The sequence below is a fragment of the Melospiza georgiana genome, chromosome 11 (genome assembly GCF_028018845.1).
Source record: "Melospiza georgiana isolate bMelGeo1 chromosome 11, bMelGeo1.pri, whole genome shotgun sequence".
NCBI lineage: Eukaryota > Metazoa > Chordata > Aves > Passeriformes > Passerellidae > Melospiza > Melospiza georgiana.
The window spans coordinates 1,512,707-1,527,836 of record NC_080440.1 but is presented as its reverse complement, the minus strand read 5'-3'; the positions used below and the strand labels follow the sequence as shown (position 1 = coordinate 1,527,836).

Below are 15,130 nucleotides of genomic sequence, written 5' to 3'. Positions count from 1 at the left end.
CCCAGACACTGCCAGCAAAGCAGAAGCTGCCACCAGAGCCTGACTGCCGTGGGACAGCTCCTGCTGCTTCCCCTGGGGACCCCAGGGATAAAGGAAATTAATTTTCTCTGCTAAAAACATCGCTGGGATCCCTTAAATAGCCACACACCCAATTTGCAGCCTTTAAGGCCAAGAAGTGCCACAGAGCTCCTGCATTCTGGCCTCCCAAGAATCAGAGTTCACTCCATCCCAACATCTGCTCCCTCAGGGAGAGCTGCATTTGTGACCGATGGTGAGGGAAATTCAAACTGAACCTGCCCAAAACTGCTGGGTTTGCACCGAGGGAGCCTGGAAATGCAAAACTTCTGCTGCAGCTCCTGTGAGCAAGGCAGGTCTTATTCCCCCCTTCTGTTATCTCTCTCTCCTGCATAAAACAACTTCTGAGTTTTGTTTATAGTGCCAATAGCACTGGGTGCCAATTGGGATAGAAAAGTTTACTTAGAATTTAATTACTTTTCAGAAGCCCCTGGGAAAACAGAGGAAAGTGGGAGTGTGAGAAGAGGGAAGCATTGTCAGAGTGGAAAGTTCTAAGCTCCTTTTTTTTAAAAAAAAAAAAAAGTGAATATTGGACATGAATTGCTTAGTCCAAGTCCTTTATCACAGGTACATCCTTCTCAGGTGACTGGAAGGAAAATAAAGCACAAGAGCATTTTGTGATTCCAAGCTGGTGCCTGTACTTGGATCCTGGAGTCACCTTGGGAATATCCCCTCAGCAGCATCCTCCTCCCCCAGAGCACAGGGTCACAAAGCCCCTCACTTTGTGTGTTCAGTGAGAGAACCCCAGAGCCAGGTCTGCATGGAGTGAAACCCAGCACAAACCAGCAGGGCTGCTCTGCACTCACACTGCCACAACAAAGAGCAGGCAACAACCCTGATGGAGGGCAGGGGTGGGGAGAATAAACCCAACAAACAGCTCAAAGCACTGCTCAGCTCATTATCACAGCCAGGAAAAAAAAAAAAAAAAAAAGGTATTTCAATATTTCAGCCCTAACAGAAAACATCCCACATCACACTACGATTATGCACCAGAACTACAGGAAACACAAAGTTTTGAAATGACATTGTGAAGGGAGAAGACAAGAGCAAACTCAGATAAAAGGCCACAGGAAAAAGCAGATTCTATGCAAAAAAATTATTCTGGCTTTGTTTCTTTCTCTAAGAATCTTGTCAGAGTCTTTTCCCTGGAAGGAAAGCGTCTGTCAGAGCAGGAGAGAGGAACTGAGAGCGGCACATCTGAGCCGGGGGAACAAAAGCAGAGCAGCAGAGTAGAAAGGAGTCAGCAGCCAGTCCCCAGCAGTCTGGCACACAATAAAACACACCAGCAATCACAGCCTCGGCGAGAGACAGAGCAGGAGCTGCAGACGAGAGGAACAGATGGAAAGACAAAGGCAATCAGGAATCAAAATGCACGGCTCCAGCAAGGAGGCTCCCCACCAGTGGACACTTTGCAGGATTTAGTTTCATAACTAGGTCAAGGGATTGTTTGTGCTTTACCCCTTAACTGCTGCCTGAAGTAAAAAAACTTCTGAAGTGAGCATCGATCCTAAAATCCCCTAAAATATTCTGAGCATGTATGGAAAATAAACCAATGGATGAATACACAATGTGCAATGTAAACTAACCAGATTTTAGCATGAGATTTAACTGGGTACAGAACAGAGCAATCCATGAAAATACATGGAAGGGGATAAAATACAAAGTGATTTTCCAAATGATTGGAGAGGTTGGAGATTATATATATACATACATATATATGTAGGCACAATGCTGACAGATGGCAAAAACCCTTGCAAACTGCATTCAGTTTTCTTACCATCAGGAACTCATTTTCCCCCTTAATCTTAGGAGTTTCTCAATACTCAAACTAAATTCGTGATGGTAACACCAATATGCTTCATTCCTTGCAATTCCAGGAGCTCAGGTTTATGAAGGGGTCGACTGAAAACTCAGGAGCAGCCCCAGGGTTGTCCGGGCACGTGCACAAAACTCAGCCCCTACAGAATAATCCATCCCTGGCAGCAAACACTGCCCAGACACCCCCACAAAGGCTCTCCTCCCTCTGCCCCCCTGGCATATGTGCAGATAATCCCAGCAGGGAGATGCCAAACGCTGAGCACAGAGTGCCCATTGTGCCCCAGTGCAGGGGATGGGGTACTGCACCCTCACAGCACACGGCCATCACCCCCAAGGAACAGGAATTCAGGGAGTGTTTGCTCTGACACCCCCAGAACAGCACAGAAATTACAGAAGTGTTTAATGATGATGATGATGATGGCTCCTCTGTAAAATGAGATTGTAGCATTCACATTCTCTGAAAAAAACCTTTGTCAGGATTTCTTCTCCTGGGATGCTGAGAAGCCTCAGAGAAAAAGGAAAACAATTCTTATCTCATTCGTTTCTCCTGTGTTGTGCTCATGTGGAATGTTTTGTTGAAAAAATGGAGATTGTTTCTCCATTGAAAAATTGAGATTGTTTCAATGGATTCTGGCGTGAATTATTTTGACTTTTTGGCCAACTGGTGCCAAGCTGTGTCAAGACTCCAGAAGGAGTCACTAGTTGCCATTATTTGGCTTTTTAATATTCTGTAAGTACCCTTTCTATATTCTTTAATATCATATAATATTATAAAGTAATAAATTAGCCTTCTGAAAACATGAAGTCAGATTCATCGTTCCTGCCTCCAAAATTTCCCGGCAAATACAACCCCGGGTGTAACCGAGAGGCTGGTGCTGCCAGGGGAAGCTCTCCCAGTGCCTATTCTGGAGCTTGGCTGGAGCAGAGGGAAGCAGAGCCCTGCTGGAGGGGTGAGGAGAGCCAGGGCAGCAGCAGCTCTGGGGGCTCTGCTCTCGCTGTGCCTCTCTGGCAGGGAGATCAGGATGCACTCCAAGGAGCTGAATCCTCTGCCACATCCTGCTGGGGAACCTTTGAGGAGTCATTTGTCCTCTGGCCCTCTCTTCCCTGCCCTTCACTCATCTATCTCCTTGCTGAGCCCTCCCCATGTGGCTCTGCGGGACGAGCATAGCACATGAAGCTGTGCTGGGCTCTGTGACACAGATCAGGGCCAGGCCTCCCTGGAATCCTGCTCACGGTTTGGCTTCTCATCTTCATGTCCTGCTGGCCAAGAACCAAGCGGGGCTGGTTTGCTGCCAGCCATCTGCACTAGAGCTGAACAGACACAAACCCACTGAGAACTGAGAGCAGCATTCCAGCCGTGGCTTTGAACAGACACCAGGAAGGACACACGAGTTCAGGTTTAGTTTTCAAATGGTTATGAATTTTGTTCGCTTATCACACAGGTTATTCTTTCATTTTCCTCAGGTGAAGAACGTCTTTAGAATAACTGGAGTGTATATTAAAACTTTCAGACCGATTAAACTCAAGATTAAATGAAAAAATACACAAGATGTGCACAGGTAAGAAACCACACATTCACTCAATTAAAACCAGAAAAAGCTAAGGATGAAAGGGAAGCTTCCCAGAGCTGACAGAGCACTGCAAAGCAGATTTTAGACAAGTTTTAATTTCTCTTATTTTCTCAACCCACAGCTCGTATGACACGAACTGCTAAAGGCTCCCTGCTCTGGGAGGAAGGCTCAGGTGTTCCCAGGGCTCAGAGCTCCCTCTCTCTACCCAGCTCATGGAGCAGCCTCGCATCGCCATCTCTTGGCAGAGGGTTGGAGAACAACCCAACAAAACACGAAATTACCAGGAACAAAACATTGGAGCTATAAACACAGACACGTTTCTCTTACCAGCCAAACAAAAACAGACTGAAAACCCAGCTGAGGGGTCAATATCCACTTCACTTTCCTGACTCAATACCTGTACTTAATGGTAGGCACACTTGAAAAAACAAACAACTGAGAAATTAAATAGTCTAGCCCACTCGTCCCCTTTTTTTAAATTTTTGCACAGAAGAGAGTAACTAATTTTTGCAACCGGTTTATATAAGCAGCACATAACCACTCCTCTGAATTCAAGATTTTACCCACTTGATTAAAAGAGGATCAAATCACAATCGGACTTAGGGCAAAAATATAGCTCAAAGTTCTTGGTTCTTTCAAGTACATAAAGTGACAACCTAAATAGCAGGGAGCTGGGTTTCTTGACTTACTAAAAACCTTTGTCCAGCCTTCAGAAAAGAGATTCTTTATTCAGCACAGAGCTGTAAAATCTAGTTTAAGAGCAAGCCCCTAGAACAATTCAAGGATTTAGTCCTAGTGAAATCCAGTGGCACTTGGGGGACTCTTATAAATTTTATTTGTGAGTTCTGTAACTAGTGCAAGTCAGCAACTCCAATAGATAACAAAGCCTTGGCAGGCCCAGCAGAGCTCACACCCCACAGCAGAGCTCCCAGCAGGGTTTTTAGGGGACAGCAGCAGTTAAACAGCAGCTCCTGCAGAGACCAAGCCAGGCTCCAGGGCCATTTGCCATTATTCCAGCTGAGTGAACAGAAACAATTTGCAGCAGTTCAACACTGAGCCCATCAAATGTGGCTCCTCGCAATGCTATAAAAGGATGACAACAGCAAGAGCTGTAAAAAAGCACCCAGAATTATGAAGTTGCAAACACTGGGAGATAAACAAGGTCACTGACTAGCTCCTGGAGATGCAGCTATATGGATGTGACCTTTCTGTAAAAAGTGGTAATTTCAGTGAAAATAACCTTTCAGTTCCAAGGGAGAGGGGAGTAAGTCATGTCTCATGCCCTGGCAGTTCATGATGAGACTCCCAGCCCTAATTTAAAGGTCACCAACAATCCTCTGAAAGCAAGATTGCTTTTCACTGTGTCCACGTTTCATGTAATGTGGTCAGAGCTGAGTAACCCACAAAAACACAGCTGCCTGGCCAGGCAGGCAGCTCAGCCCTCCCTTCAGGGCTCACCACCTCCTTGGACACACCAAACCACACCAGAATCATCAGTGAGACAGACTGCTGGCACAAAGGATTCACTTGCTGGTCTGTATTACAGCAGTTCTACCACTGTTCTCACTCTGGTAACACAGAGAGGAGCTCCAGTCCCTGCTATGCAACACCCTTCAAACCCAGCTAATGCTGCACTGAAACCAGAGCTCCAGGTGTTCTCCAAACACGAGCAGCCTTCACTCCCTGCCTGCCTGCTCAGCACTCGGTGATGGGGGCTGGATGCAGAGGACACTCCTGGAGGTCAGAGCAGGGCTGATCATCCCAGGGATACATCCCTAAAAAGTTAATGAAAAGTTCACTTCCCACCAGAAACATCCCCGGACCCTCCCATTGGTGGTTTTGGGTTTGATTTGTGCATTCAGGAGCAGCTGTGAGTGCTGGCACTTGCTGAGCCCTGCCATGCCCGGAGGCACAGAGAGCCCAGTGCCCCTGGATCCCAGTTACCTGCACTGGGAACCGTCCCAGTTTACACCTGCACGGCACTGGGAGCCTTCCCAGTTACCTGCACTGCCCTGGGAGCCCTCCCAGCACTGAGAGGTTCGCACAGAACCCCAGATTGGTTCCATCCATCCCATCCCCATCCATGGCAGGGACACCTCCACTGTCCCAGGTGCTCCAGCCCCAGTGTCCAGCCTGGCCTTGGGCACTGCCAGGGATCCAGGGGCAGCCACAGCTGTGCCAGGCCCTCACCAGCACAAATTCCTACCCAATATCTAATCTAAACCTACTCTCTGTCAATTCAAAGCCACCCAAGAACAGTGTTGCATAAAGCACTACGATAAAAATTGAGGGATTACATCAAAATTAAATACCTTTCAGAGCTATTAATTTTGAAAAAACTGAAATCCTACATAAGCTAACTTTATCTCTTTTTTTTTTCTCCCCTTCCTAAATTTTCTTTGAGAAAGAACATTTAGCATTTGAGCATTATGCCTTTGAGATAAATTGTATTTAAAGGTTACAGCACAAAACTACATCTCTCAGCCCTATGCAAGATGGTTTATTAATTGCCCTGGATACACACTCATAAATTTGTTTGGGTAATTTGATGAGAGGAATTGATTTACTATCACAGTGAAATACTACATTAAACACACATAATTCATTCTTCATACAGCTCCTCCCCCCTTAAAAGCATCCTGTCTGACTGCAGGCCACACTGAATTATTATTCTGTAATCATTAAGTGATTTGTTTAACCACAGCACACACAGTTAACATTCATCTATATTCCTATTCTAGTTTCACCTTTATGTTTTCTGTTGTCCTACCAACAAGGAAAAATTATGGATTTCATATAAGTCAGAGTACAGTTATGGAGAGCAAGACAAGGTCAGCAACATTTTTATTCTCCAAACAGATCTTTTTCAACAATGCAAATGGGAAAAAAATGCAATGTGAAATCTTTTTAAAAGCATACACGGCACAGAATCATCACAGCAAAGAGTTTGCAATATACCACACAAATGTTGCTTGTGGGGAAAAAAAACAAACCCTAACCCATTTTTATTATTATTAAATCATTTAATAAAGGAAAGGCTCAGACCAAGATGCTACCTGTGATGAGAACTAGAAGGACTTTGTCTAGCCACACCCAACATTCACTCGAGATAAATGTGACTATTCCTCACTCAACCTTCCATTTATCCACAAAGCATTACAATTGTCCATCAGTCTTGGCCCCTGTGCATTTGCAGGACCTGCATTCCAGCAGTTCTTGAGAGAATTTAAGCAGCAAGATGAAACGCTCACAACTGACAGCAAACCCCAAAAACAACCACTCCAACCAGAGTATTTCCAGGCACCAGGCCATGCTAGTGATGGGAAATCAACAGCAGGAAACTAAATTATTTACTTTAAAAAGGAAGCTAAAAAAATCATAAGAAATTTTCATTAGACCCTGTTTTATGAGGTATGGAGAGGAGACTTGAGAAAAGGAAGCACCTAGATTCTCTGAGAAAATAGCTTGAATCAATACAGTCCTTTGGAGCCAAGTGAGATGAAAACACTGTAGTGGTTTTTGTTTGCTAATTTAAATTTCTTTTTAATTTTGAGATTTTTTTTTGTTAATGCACTAAAGATTGTGGTGGCTTTGGTGTCAGCCAATCACTAATACACTCACTTTCTGTTGTGAGATAGGATTAGGAGAAAGGTAAATAGGTTTAAAACTTTAGGAGGGTGCAGCATTCACATTCTCTGAAAAAGCCTTCACCAGGGTTTTCTCCTGAGAAACTGAGAGGCCTCAGAGAAAAACGAAAACAATAATTATCTGATTGCTTCTCCTGTGTTTTGCTGCTTTGGAATGTGTTTGGAGATTGTTTACCCAAACACATTTGGATATTTTTATAGTTTGGTGGTTGTTTCATATGAATTGTTTTTGACTTAATGGCCAGTCAGTGCCAAGCTGTATTGGGGTGGTATAAGGAGTCACAAGTTTTCATTATTATCTTTTCAGCATTCTGTCTGTATCCTTTCTGTATTCTTTAGTATAGTTTAGTACAGCATTCTTATAATATTATATAGTTTCAAAAAATAAATTAGCCTTCTGAGACCATGGAGTCAGATCCATCATCCCTCCCTCCATCTGGGCACCCCACAAACACCCCAGGGATCCTCTCTCAGCTCCATTTCTGCGTCTGGCAAGCAGCAGCACACCAGGGACAGCACCAGCCAGGGCTGGCAGCAGAGTTTGCAGAGCCTGCTGCATCCCTGAGGCTCACACCCTGCCCGCAGCCCCTGAGCTGCCCATTACACGTGTAGCCCATAAAGGATGTGAGGGCTGTGCAAATCCATCTCCTGAGGCAGAGGGAAATGCCAGAGGTCAGCGGTGTCAGGTGAGGTTTGTTCATACAAGGCAGATGGGGAGCACGGAAGGAATTGGATGTGCACTTCAAAGGGAGGGATTTGTCCAGTCTGGCAGGCAGGTCTGTGTCTCACTTGGTAATGAGCCTCTTTTGAAGAAATACTGTTCCACAGGAGCCTGTTTAACTGAAAGGCTGTTCTGTGGCTTTCTCTATTAACAGAAATATCAGGAAACGTTCCCTGCCAAACACCAGCACAGTTTTAGCCAGGAAATGTGAGGTCCATCCAGTCTTTGTAAGTGGCTCACCTGCTGCTGCCAGGCCAAAATAGGGGTGAGTTCAATCACCTGAAATACTGAAAACTAATTTTCACAAACATATATTACTATTAACAAGGAATCCATTTGCATGGCAATTGCTGAATTGTTCTCATTGCTCTAACTTGTTCTGCTTACACCAAGGACGTGACAAAATGTTGAGCAATAAAACTTTGCCAGTACACTCAGAAAGTCTTGACTTTGAGATGAGTAACAAAGAGATTTATGGTTCCTGTTACCCAATCAATGCTGCACGAGCAGCACACGGAAGGGATGAAATGCAGAGCCCTGTGATAACCAAGAGCTCAACCACTGCTGAAATTCTTCCACATGCCCTGCATCAGTTTTCTTATCTGAACAAGAAAGGAAACAAAGTTCATCTCTCTCTGCAGAAGCACTTGGAGATATTTTGATAAACTGCATTATTCAAACACAGCATTTTCCAAGGTCAGCCCTCTCTGAGCAGCCAAGGCACACTTAAATAAACCCATCTTCAACTTCTCCTTGCAGGATTTACACACAGCACGGCCAGAGCTCTCACTGCAGCCTGCATTTCCTGGGGAGGGTTCCAGCAGCTCATTACCACACAGCAGGAGCCCCTCTGTGGAATTCACATTCCCTGAACGTTATTCCTTAGCTTCACCTTGTTCTTTCAGAGGTTGGTCCCACAGAAAACCAGGGAGCCTCCAAACAGCCTTTAGCAAAAGGCTCCTGGTCACTCTCCCTGGGAGAGCCCTGAAACCGGGATTTGGGGCCAAAATCAGCACAAGGGAGACACATCTGAGCTGATGGAGAGCAGGCAACGCTCCCAGCTGGAGAAAGGGCTGCACCAGATCCCCAGGAGCACTGATGGGGACACCAGAATTTCACCAGACACGTGAAATTCCACGTTTATCACTCAGGATGGTTTCGTTTCCACCACACCAATTTGGAATCTTTGATTCCCGGGCCTTTTGCCTACCAGAAAGGCAGGAAAGTTTCACATCCAGGTTCCTCTAAGCCAGGATTGTACCAAGGTTTCTGAGAACACCTCCCTGAAGTGCAGTTGATGAGGGACAGGTTCACACCCCTGAGCTTGGCACAGCACACAGCCTCAGCCACCAAAATTTGAGTGAGATAAAGACACAAACTCACAGTTCAGGAAGGGGAAACCTCCCAGATTCCAATGTTCAGAAGAATATTAAGAAATCCAAAAGAGTGTAGAGAGGGATCACAAAAATTACTTATGAGAAAAAAGTACTATTTATACAGGGGGAAAACTCAGCACCTTAACACACATAGTGTAACAAAAAAGATTTGCAGTCTCGTCCCAGAGACTGCAAAAGAAATTCCCAGGTGCCTCAGATCAGCATCACAAAGTTCGCCTCCAATTCACTCTTCCAGCTCCATTTTAAGTTGTCCTTCCACAACAATTTTATATAACAAATGAAAACTTTCACTGAATTTTTCACCTACCCTGGACCTCCCAACACTTTAACCCAGTCATAGTTCAACACAACAGAGCTCTAGATGAAATAAGGAGGAGGAACACACTGGATTTTCCATGACCTTTTGCAAACTCCCAAACCCCTCCCCTGCACACACAGGTAACCTATTTCTTCTACAACACAGTAATGATTGTTGCTGCAATCATTTCAAAATGGTAGGGAATTCCATCTGGCACGAGGGATCAGCAGCCAAATCAGTGCCTTGATCTAAAGGTCAGCTTGTTAATAACAGAAAAGCCTAAACCGAAGCACATTTTAGCATCACCAACCACTCAGCATTTCAGCAGCTCTCCTAAAGCTGATCTGCCTTCCCCACACTCCTGGGGTGAGAGCAGCCACCCTGAGCAGCTGTGCTGGACAAACCCAGGACCACAGAATGTGCTTAACCCTTCTACCATGAACATTCAATAATAAAGCACTAACAGCACAACTTTGAACTGATTAAAGTCTTCCCCAAAATTATACCAGACATTGAGAAGCACAGACCTCCAGAAGTGCCTCTTTTGCACCTCCCCTCCTCCTACAGCCCCAGTGCAAAAACAATCCTTTCAGTTTCCCAACAAACAACAACTTCATCACCTTCACATCAACTCTCTACCCCCATTATCCCCTATAAACACAAATTTCACTGTTCAAACTCACCAGCTGCTGCTCAGCTCCTTTTTCCAGGCAGGACGAAGGAAACAGAAGATGCAATAACTTTCCACTTCTTGAATGTTGCAGAGAGAAAGGCCAGAAAAGCCAGGTCAGCAAACATCCCAAGGACCAGCAGCCACAGTAACATCGTCCTGGAGGAGCACAGAACACACCCCAGAAACTTCTAACTGCCAGCTCTGAGGCAGGGGCTCATCTGTAGGTGTGCTAATTAAATTCCAAATGGAAACACCTGGCTCGTGCAGGTGAAATGATTTAACAGCTTCAGGTGAAATGATTTAACGGTCTCAGCTTCATCAACCTCAAATGCAAAACACCTGAGCTAAATACTAAAGGTATTGGACGCCCAGCAGGGGAGCACACCTGGCTTTGCTTTCCCAATCAACCTGAAACCCAAAACACCTGAGCTAAATACTAAAGCTAATGGAACCCCTAGCAGGGGAGCACACCTGGCTTTGTTTTCCCAATACATGGAGCTCTGAAAGAGATCGTGTGAGATACTTTAGAAGAATGTTGTATATCGCACAGGCAGGACTTCCCTGAGCCAGGTTTAGATGAGAGATTGGGAATAAATTCTTGTTTGTGAGGAGAGGAGGCCCTGGCACAGGTGCCCAGAGCAGCCGTGGCTGCCCCTGGATCCCTGGCAGTGCCCAAGGCCAGGCTGGACAGAGCTTGGAGCACCTGGGACAGTGGGAGGTGTCCCTGCCATGGCAGGGGTGGCACTGGGCGGGATTTAGGGTCCCTTCCAACCCAAACCTGTGTGTGATCCCAAGCCACAAGTTGTTTCCATGGGTTTGTGTTTCCCATCACACAGAACACTGATTTGGCTGGATTACGTCCTGTTAAAAGCCATAACCCTCAGCTGTAAAAAACAGGAACACACTCCCAGTATTACAATGATTTCAGCATTTATTATAATAAGGTCTAGAGCTTAGGGGGGGCTGCTGGCCAAGCAGGAGCATTCCCAGCCATCGAGGATGCTGCAGCGCTGGATCTGCTTCCTTCCCTGAGCAGCGATGTCCCCGAGGTCCCAGGGGGAGTGGCACGCATTCACTGGCTCAGATGTCCCCTTTTATCCTGTGTTCTGTCCTCTGGATTGGTTTCTGTTGGGATCCTTCATTTGTACGAAGGTTTAGGCGCTGGATTGGCCTAATCCAAAACAGCTCTGTGTAGGCTGGCTCCAGTCGCTTGGACAGTGCACTTTATTTAGGTGTAATACAGTGAGTACCGTATTTCTTATAACTACCCTTAAATCCCTTTTACAATATAACAACCAAACTTTTTAACAGTACACGCTCAACAATTATTAACTACTTTACAACAGTTTCTGACCCATTTTTGCCAATGGCCACGGCTGTTCCCATCCCCACGACGAGAGCACGGGGCACTGCCTGCCCTGCACGGGGGCTCGGAGCCCCATCCCCTCATCAGACACATTAAAATAAAAAAAAAAAAAAAAAAGAAGAAAAAAAGCAAACCCGAACACCTTCAAAATAAGCAGGGGTTGACAGGCACGCGAGGAATATAACACAACTCCGTGGTTTGCCATTAACACTGACCATTGAGACGCGCACTTCGCACGCATCGCACGAAGCGCAGCGCGGTTTGGAGGCGCAGCCTCGGGTAGGGAGGGAGGGACCGGAGGGGGTGCGGCGGCATCCCCGAGGTGGGGCGGGAGCGGGGCCAGTGCGCAACCGGAGCGGGAACGGGAGCGGGAGCGGGACCGGGAGCGGGAGCGGGGCCAGTGTGCAACCGGAGCGGGAACGGGAGCGGGAACGGGAGCGGGAGCGGGCCCAGTGCGCAACCGGAGCGGGAACGGGAGCGGGACCGGCCGGGCCGAGGCTCCCCCTCAGTGCCCGCCCCGATGGGGACGGGACCGTGCAACACGGCACCGCCCTCTCTTGGCGCCGTCAATCATCGTTTCTGCCCAATCAGCCAGCGGTACCGGCCCCGCGCAGCCAATGGGCGCGGTGCTCTGGCGGCAGGGGCGGGGCGCGGGCATGGCGGAGCTGAGCGGCGGCAGCGAGGCCGTGGCCGTGGCGCTGTGGCCGCCCGGGGAGGCCCCGCCGGCCTTCCAGGTACCGGGTGGGGACACCGGGGAGGAGAACGGGGCAGGGACATCTCCCTCGGCAGGGACACCCCTCTCTGCAGGCCCCTCCGGCCGGGCCTCGGACACCGCCGGCGGTGCGGCAGCCGCTGCTTCTCCGGGCAGCCTGTGCTTGGGGCTCCCCATCCTCCAGGGAAGGATTTGTCCCTAATATCGCATCTAAATCTGCTGGTTTTTAGTCTGTATCTGTTCCTGCTTGTCCTGTCACTCTAGGCTGCCTAGGAATTTGCTTTAGTGGTGTTAGAGAGTCCATACAAACCAGATTGGAGAAACTTCTGATAAGGCTTGAGGAAAAAGTAAGCTGTGATCCCTGTAGAGCCAAATCTCCCCGAATTGCATGGTGTGCTCGTGTTTTACCGAAATGGGGCTTGAGGAACATGAAACTTGGTTTTGAGTAAAGCCGAGTGACTGAGAAGCTGATGCTTATTAAAAAAAGAAATTTGCAAATGCACTGTCATCTTTCACAACACCCAGAAGTGCCAGGTACAAGCTGCTGTGAAATGTAATATTTAGTGATAGCACATCCTCCAGGCTTCTAAATAAAGCTGAATGCTGAGGAGGGAGTGGAAATACCCTCTGGCTGTCCTTATACCTTGCTTTCCAAATGTAGCAGTTTCTATCGGGTTTTGTTTTGCAACTCTCCGTGGTTCTATAGCAATTCACCTGCTGGGGGCATCAGTGTAATTTTGAGAACCTGATTTCCTACCGGAATTAGGAGGAAGTGTGAATACAAGTTGGAGAAATAAATTGAAAGTATCTTCATTTTCAACATAATTGTGTATTTGAAATTCTGTGGCTTGAAGAGCTATAGATTAACCTTAGAAGTAACTTATTGAGCATTTTGAAGTGTAGGAAGAATTACTATAGCAATACCTTGATAATTCTGCTAATAAATAATCCATAAATAAATATATTTATTATCTCTAGAAATTAAAACCGTACATAGTAGGGTCTAATGAGCTGATTTTTTTTCTGCTAAGCATTTTTTTGTGGCCAGGGGGCTGTTTGGAGAAATTCAGACATTAATCACAGAATGATGAGGTTGGAAGAGACCTCTAAGATCTGGTTGGGGTGCTCTAACACCCCAACCAGACTATAACACCAAGTGCCATGTCCAGTCTTCTGTTAAACACATCCAGAGATGGTGATTCCACCACCTCCCTGGGAAGAGCAGTCAGCTGCTTTTTGGTCTGTATGGAATATCTGATTTGTATTCTTTTCAACATTTCAGACAAGTTTGGGTTGGCAGTTTACAGAAAAGCAAAGCGTTCGTGATTTTTGTTCTGGGATCAGATATAAAAATACCTGTTTACAGACACAGACTTGTTTACCATTGTGGCTCTGACTGCTGTGTCCCTGCAGTACAGCCCCGAGAGCGTGGCCGGAGCGGACGGACAGCTGGACCCCGCCGAGGTGACGTTCCCGGGCTGCCCCTGCCGCAGCCGCTCCTGCGCGGCGCCCGCCTGCCCCTGCCTGAGCCGCGGGCACAGCTACAGCAGCCAGGGGCTCCTGCTGGCCCAGCAGCAGCAGCAGGAGCAGGAGCAGCCCTTCTCCAGGCCCGTGTTTGAGTGCAACAGCCTGTGCTGCTGCGGGGAGGGCTGCCAGAACCGCGTGGTGCAGCGGGGGCTGCGGCTGCGCCTGCAGGTGTTCCGCACGCGGCGCAAGGGCTGGGGCGTGCGGGCGCTGCAGCCCATCCCCGCGGGCAGCTTCGTGTGCGAGTACGCTGGGGAGGTGCTGGGCTTTGCCGAGGCCCGGAGGAGAAGCCAGGCCCAGAGCCCGCAGGAGCCAAACTACATCATAGCCGTGAGGGAGCACCTGCACGACGGGCGCGTCATGGAGACCTTCGTGGATCCCACGCGCGTCGGGAACGTGGGCAGGTTCCTGAACCACTCCTGTGAGCCCAACCTCTTCATGGTGCCCGTCAGAGTTGACTCCATGGTGCCCAAACTGGCGCTTTTTGCAGCTGCTGATATTGCTGCTGGAGAGGAACTCACGTATGATTACTCTGGAAGATTCCGGAATTTCCCAGGAGCTAGCAGAGAACACAAAGCTCCGGAGGAGGAGAACAGCCTGAGGAAACCTTGCTACTGTGGCTCCCGCACGTGTGCTTCCTTCTTACCTTGGGACAGCTCCCTCTTTTCCACACCAGCGAGTTCTCCATAGCCTTTCAGCCTTCAACACACCTAGAAATACTGTTTTCTCCAGCAGTTAAATTCAACTCATTCTGCTCCAACAAGGAAGCACATGGGGTTTGAGGAGCAGCAAAGAGACATGGCGTCAAGAACTAATTTTATGGAAAAACCTTTTCAAGGTGGATAGTACAAGGGAATATTGGAGCCTCAAGATGTTCCAACATCAGTAACTAAGACAGGACTGGTGTTTGTGCCTGGTTTTCCTCTGACAGCTTGCTGTATCTTAAAGCAGCTCTCTCAGTTTGTGCCCTTCAGAAAGAATTTGTACCTCTGGCACTTGTACATGGACAGGATGTGAGCAAGCAAAGTCACTGACAGTGGCTCAAGAAAATAACACCATGAACCATGACTTGCAAAAAAGGCATTAGGTTCTTAAAATCCATTAAATTATTGTTTTTAAATTACTTGCTGTAATTTTCTTTTGTTCCACAAAGCATAGTAACCACTAATTATTGATGTAAAACAAAGAGTAGCTGTAGTACCTGGTGTGTCCCTTCTCCAGCTGCCTGCCCAAAGCAGCTGTGACTGAGTGGCTGTTTCACTGCCATTTAGCTGTGCTGAAGTGGTGCAGGACAGCACCCCTGAGGAGCACCACATCCCATCTTTAAT

At 47.3% G+C, this 15,130-nt stretch overlaps 1 protein-coding gene across 1 annotated transcript; it reads left to right on the top strand.

The window, feature by feature from the left end:
* The first annotated feature begins 12,222 nt into the window (after positions 1-12,222).
* LOC131087988 (histone-lysine N-methyltransferase SETMAR) lies at positions 12,223-14,925 on the top strand. The gene is made up of 2 exons (XM_058031738.1): positions 12,223-12,300; positions 13,692-14,925. Exons 1-2 carry the CDS (start codon positions 12,223-12,225, stop codon positions 14,490-14,492), a joined length of 879 nt encoding a protein of 292 aa, XP_057887721.1. The 3' UTR covers positions 14,493-14,925.
* The last annotated feature ends 205 nt before the right edge of the window (positions 14,926-15,130 follow it).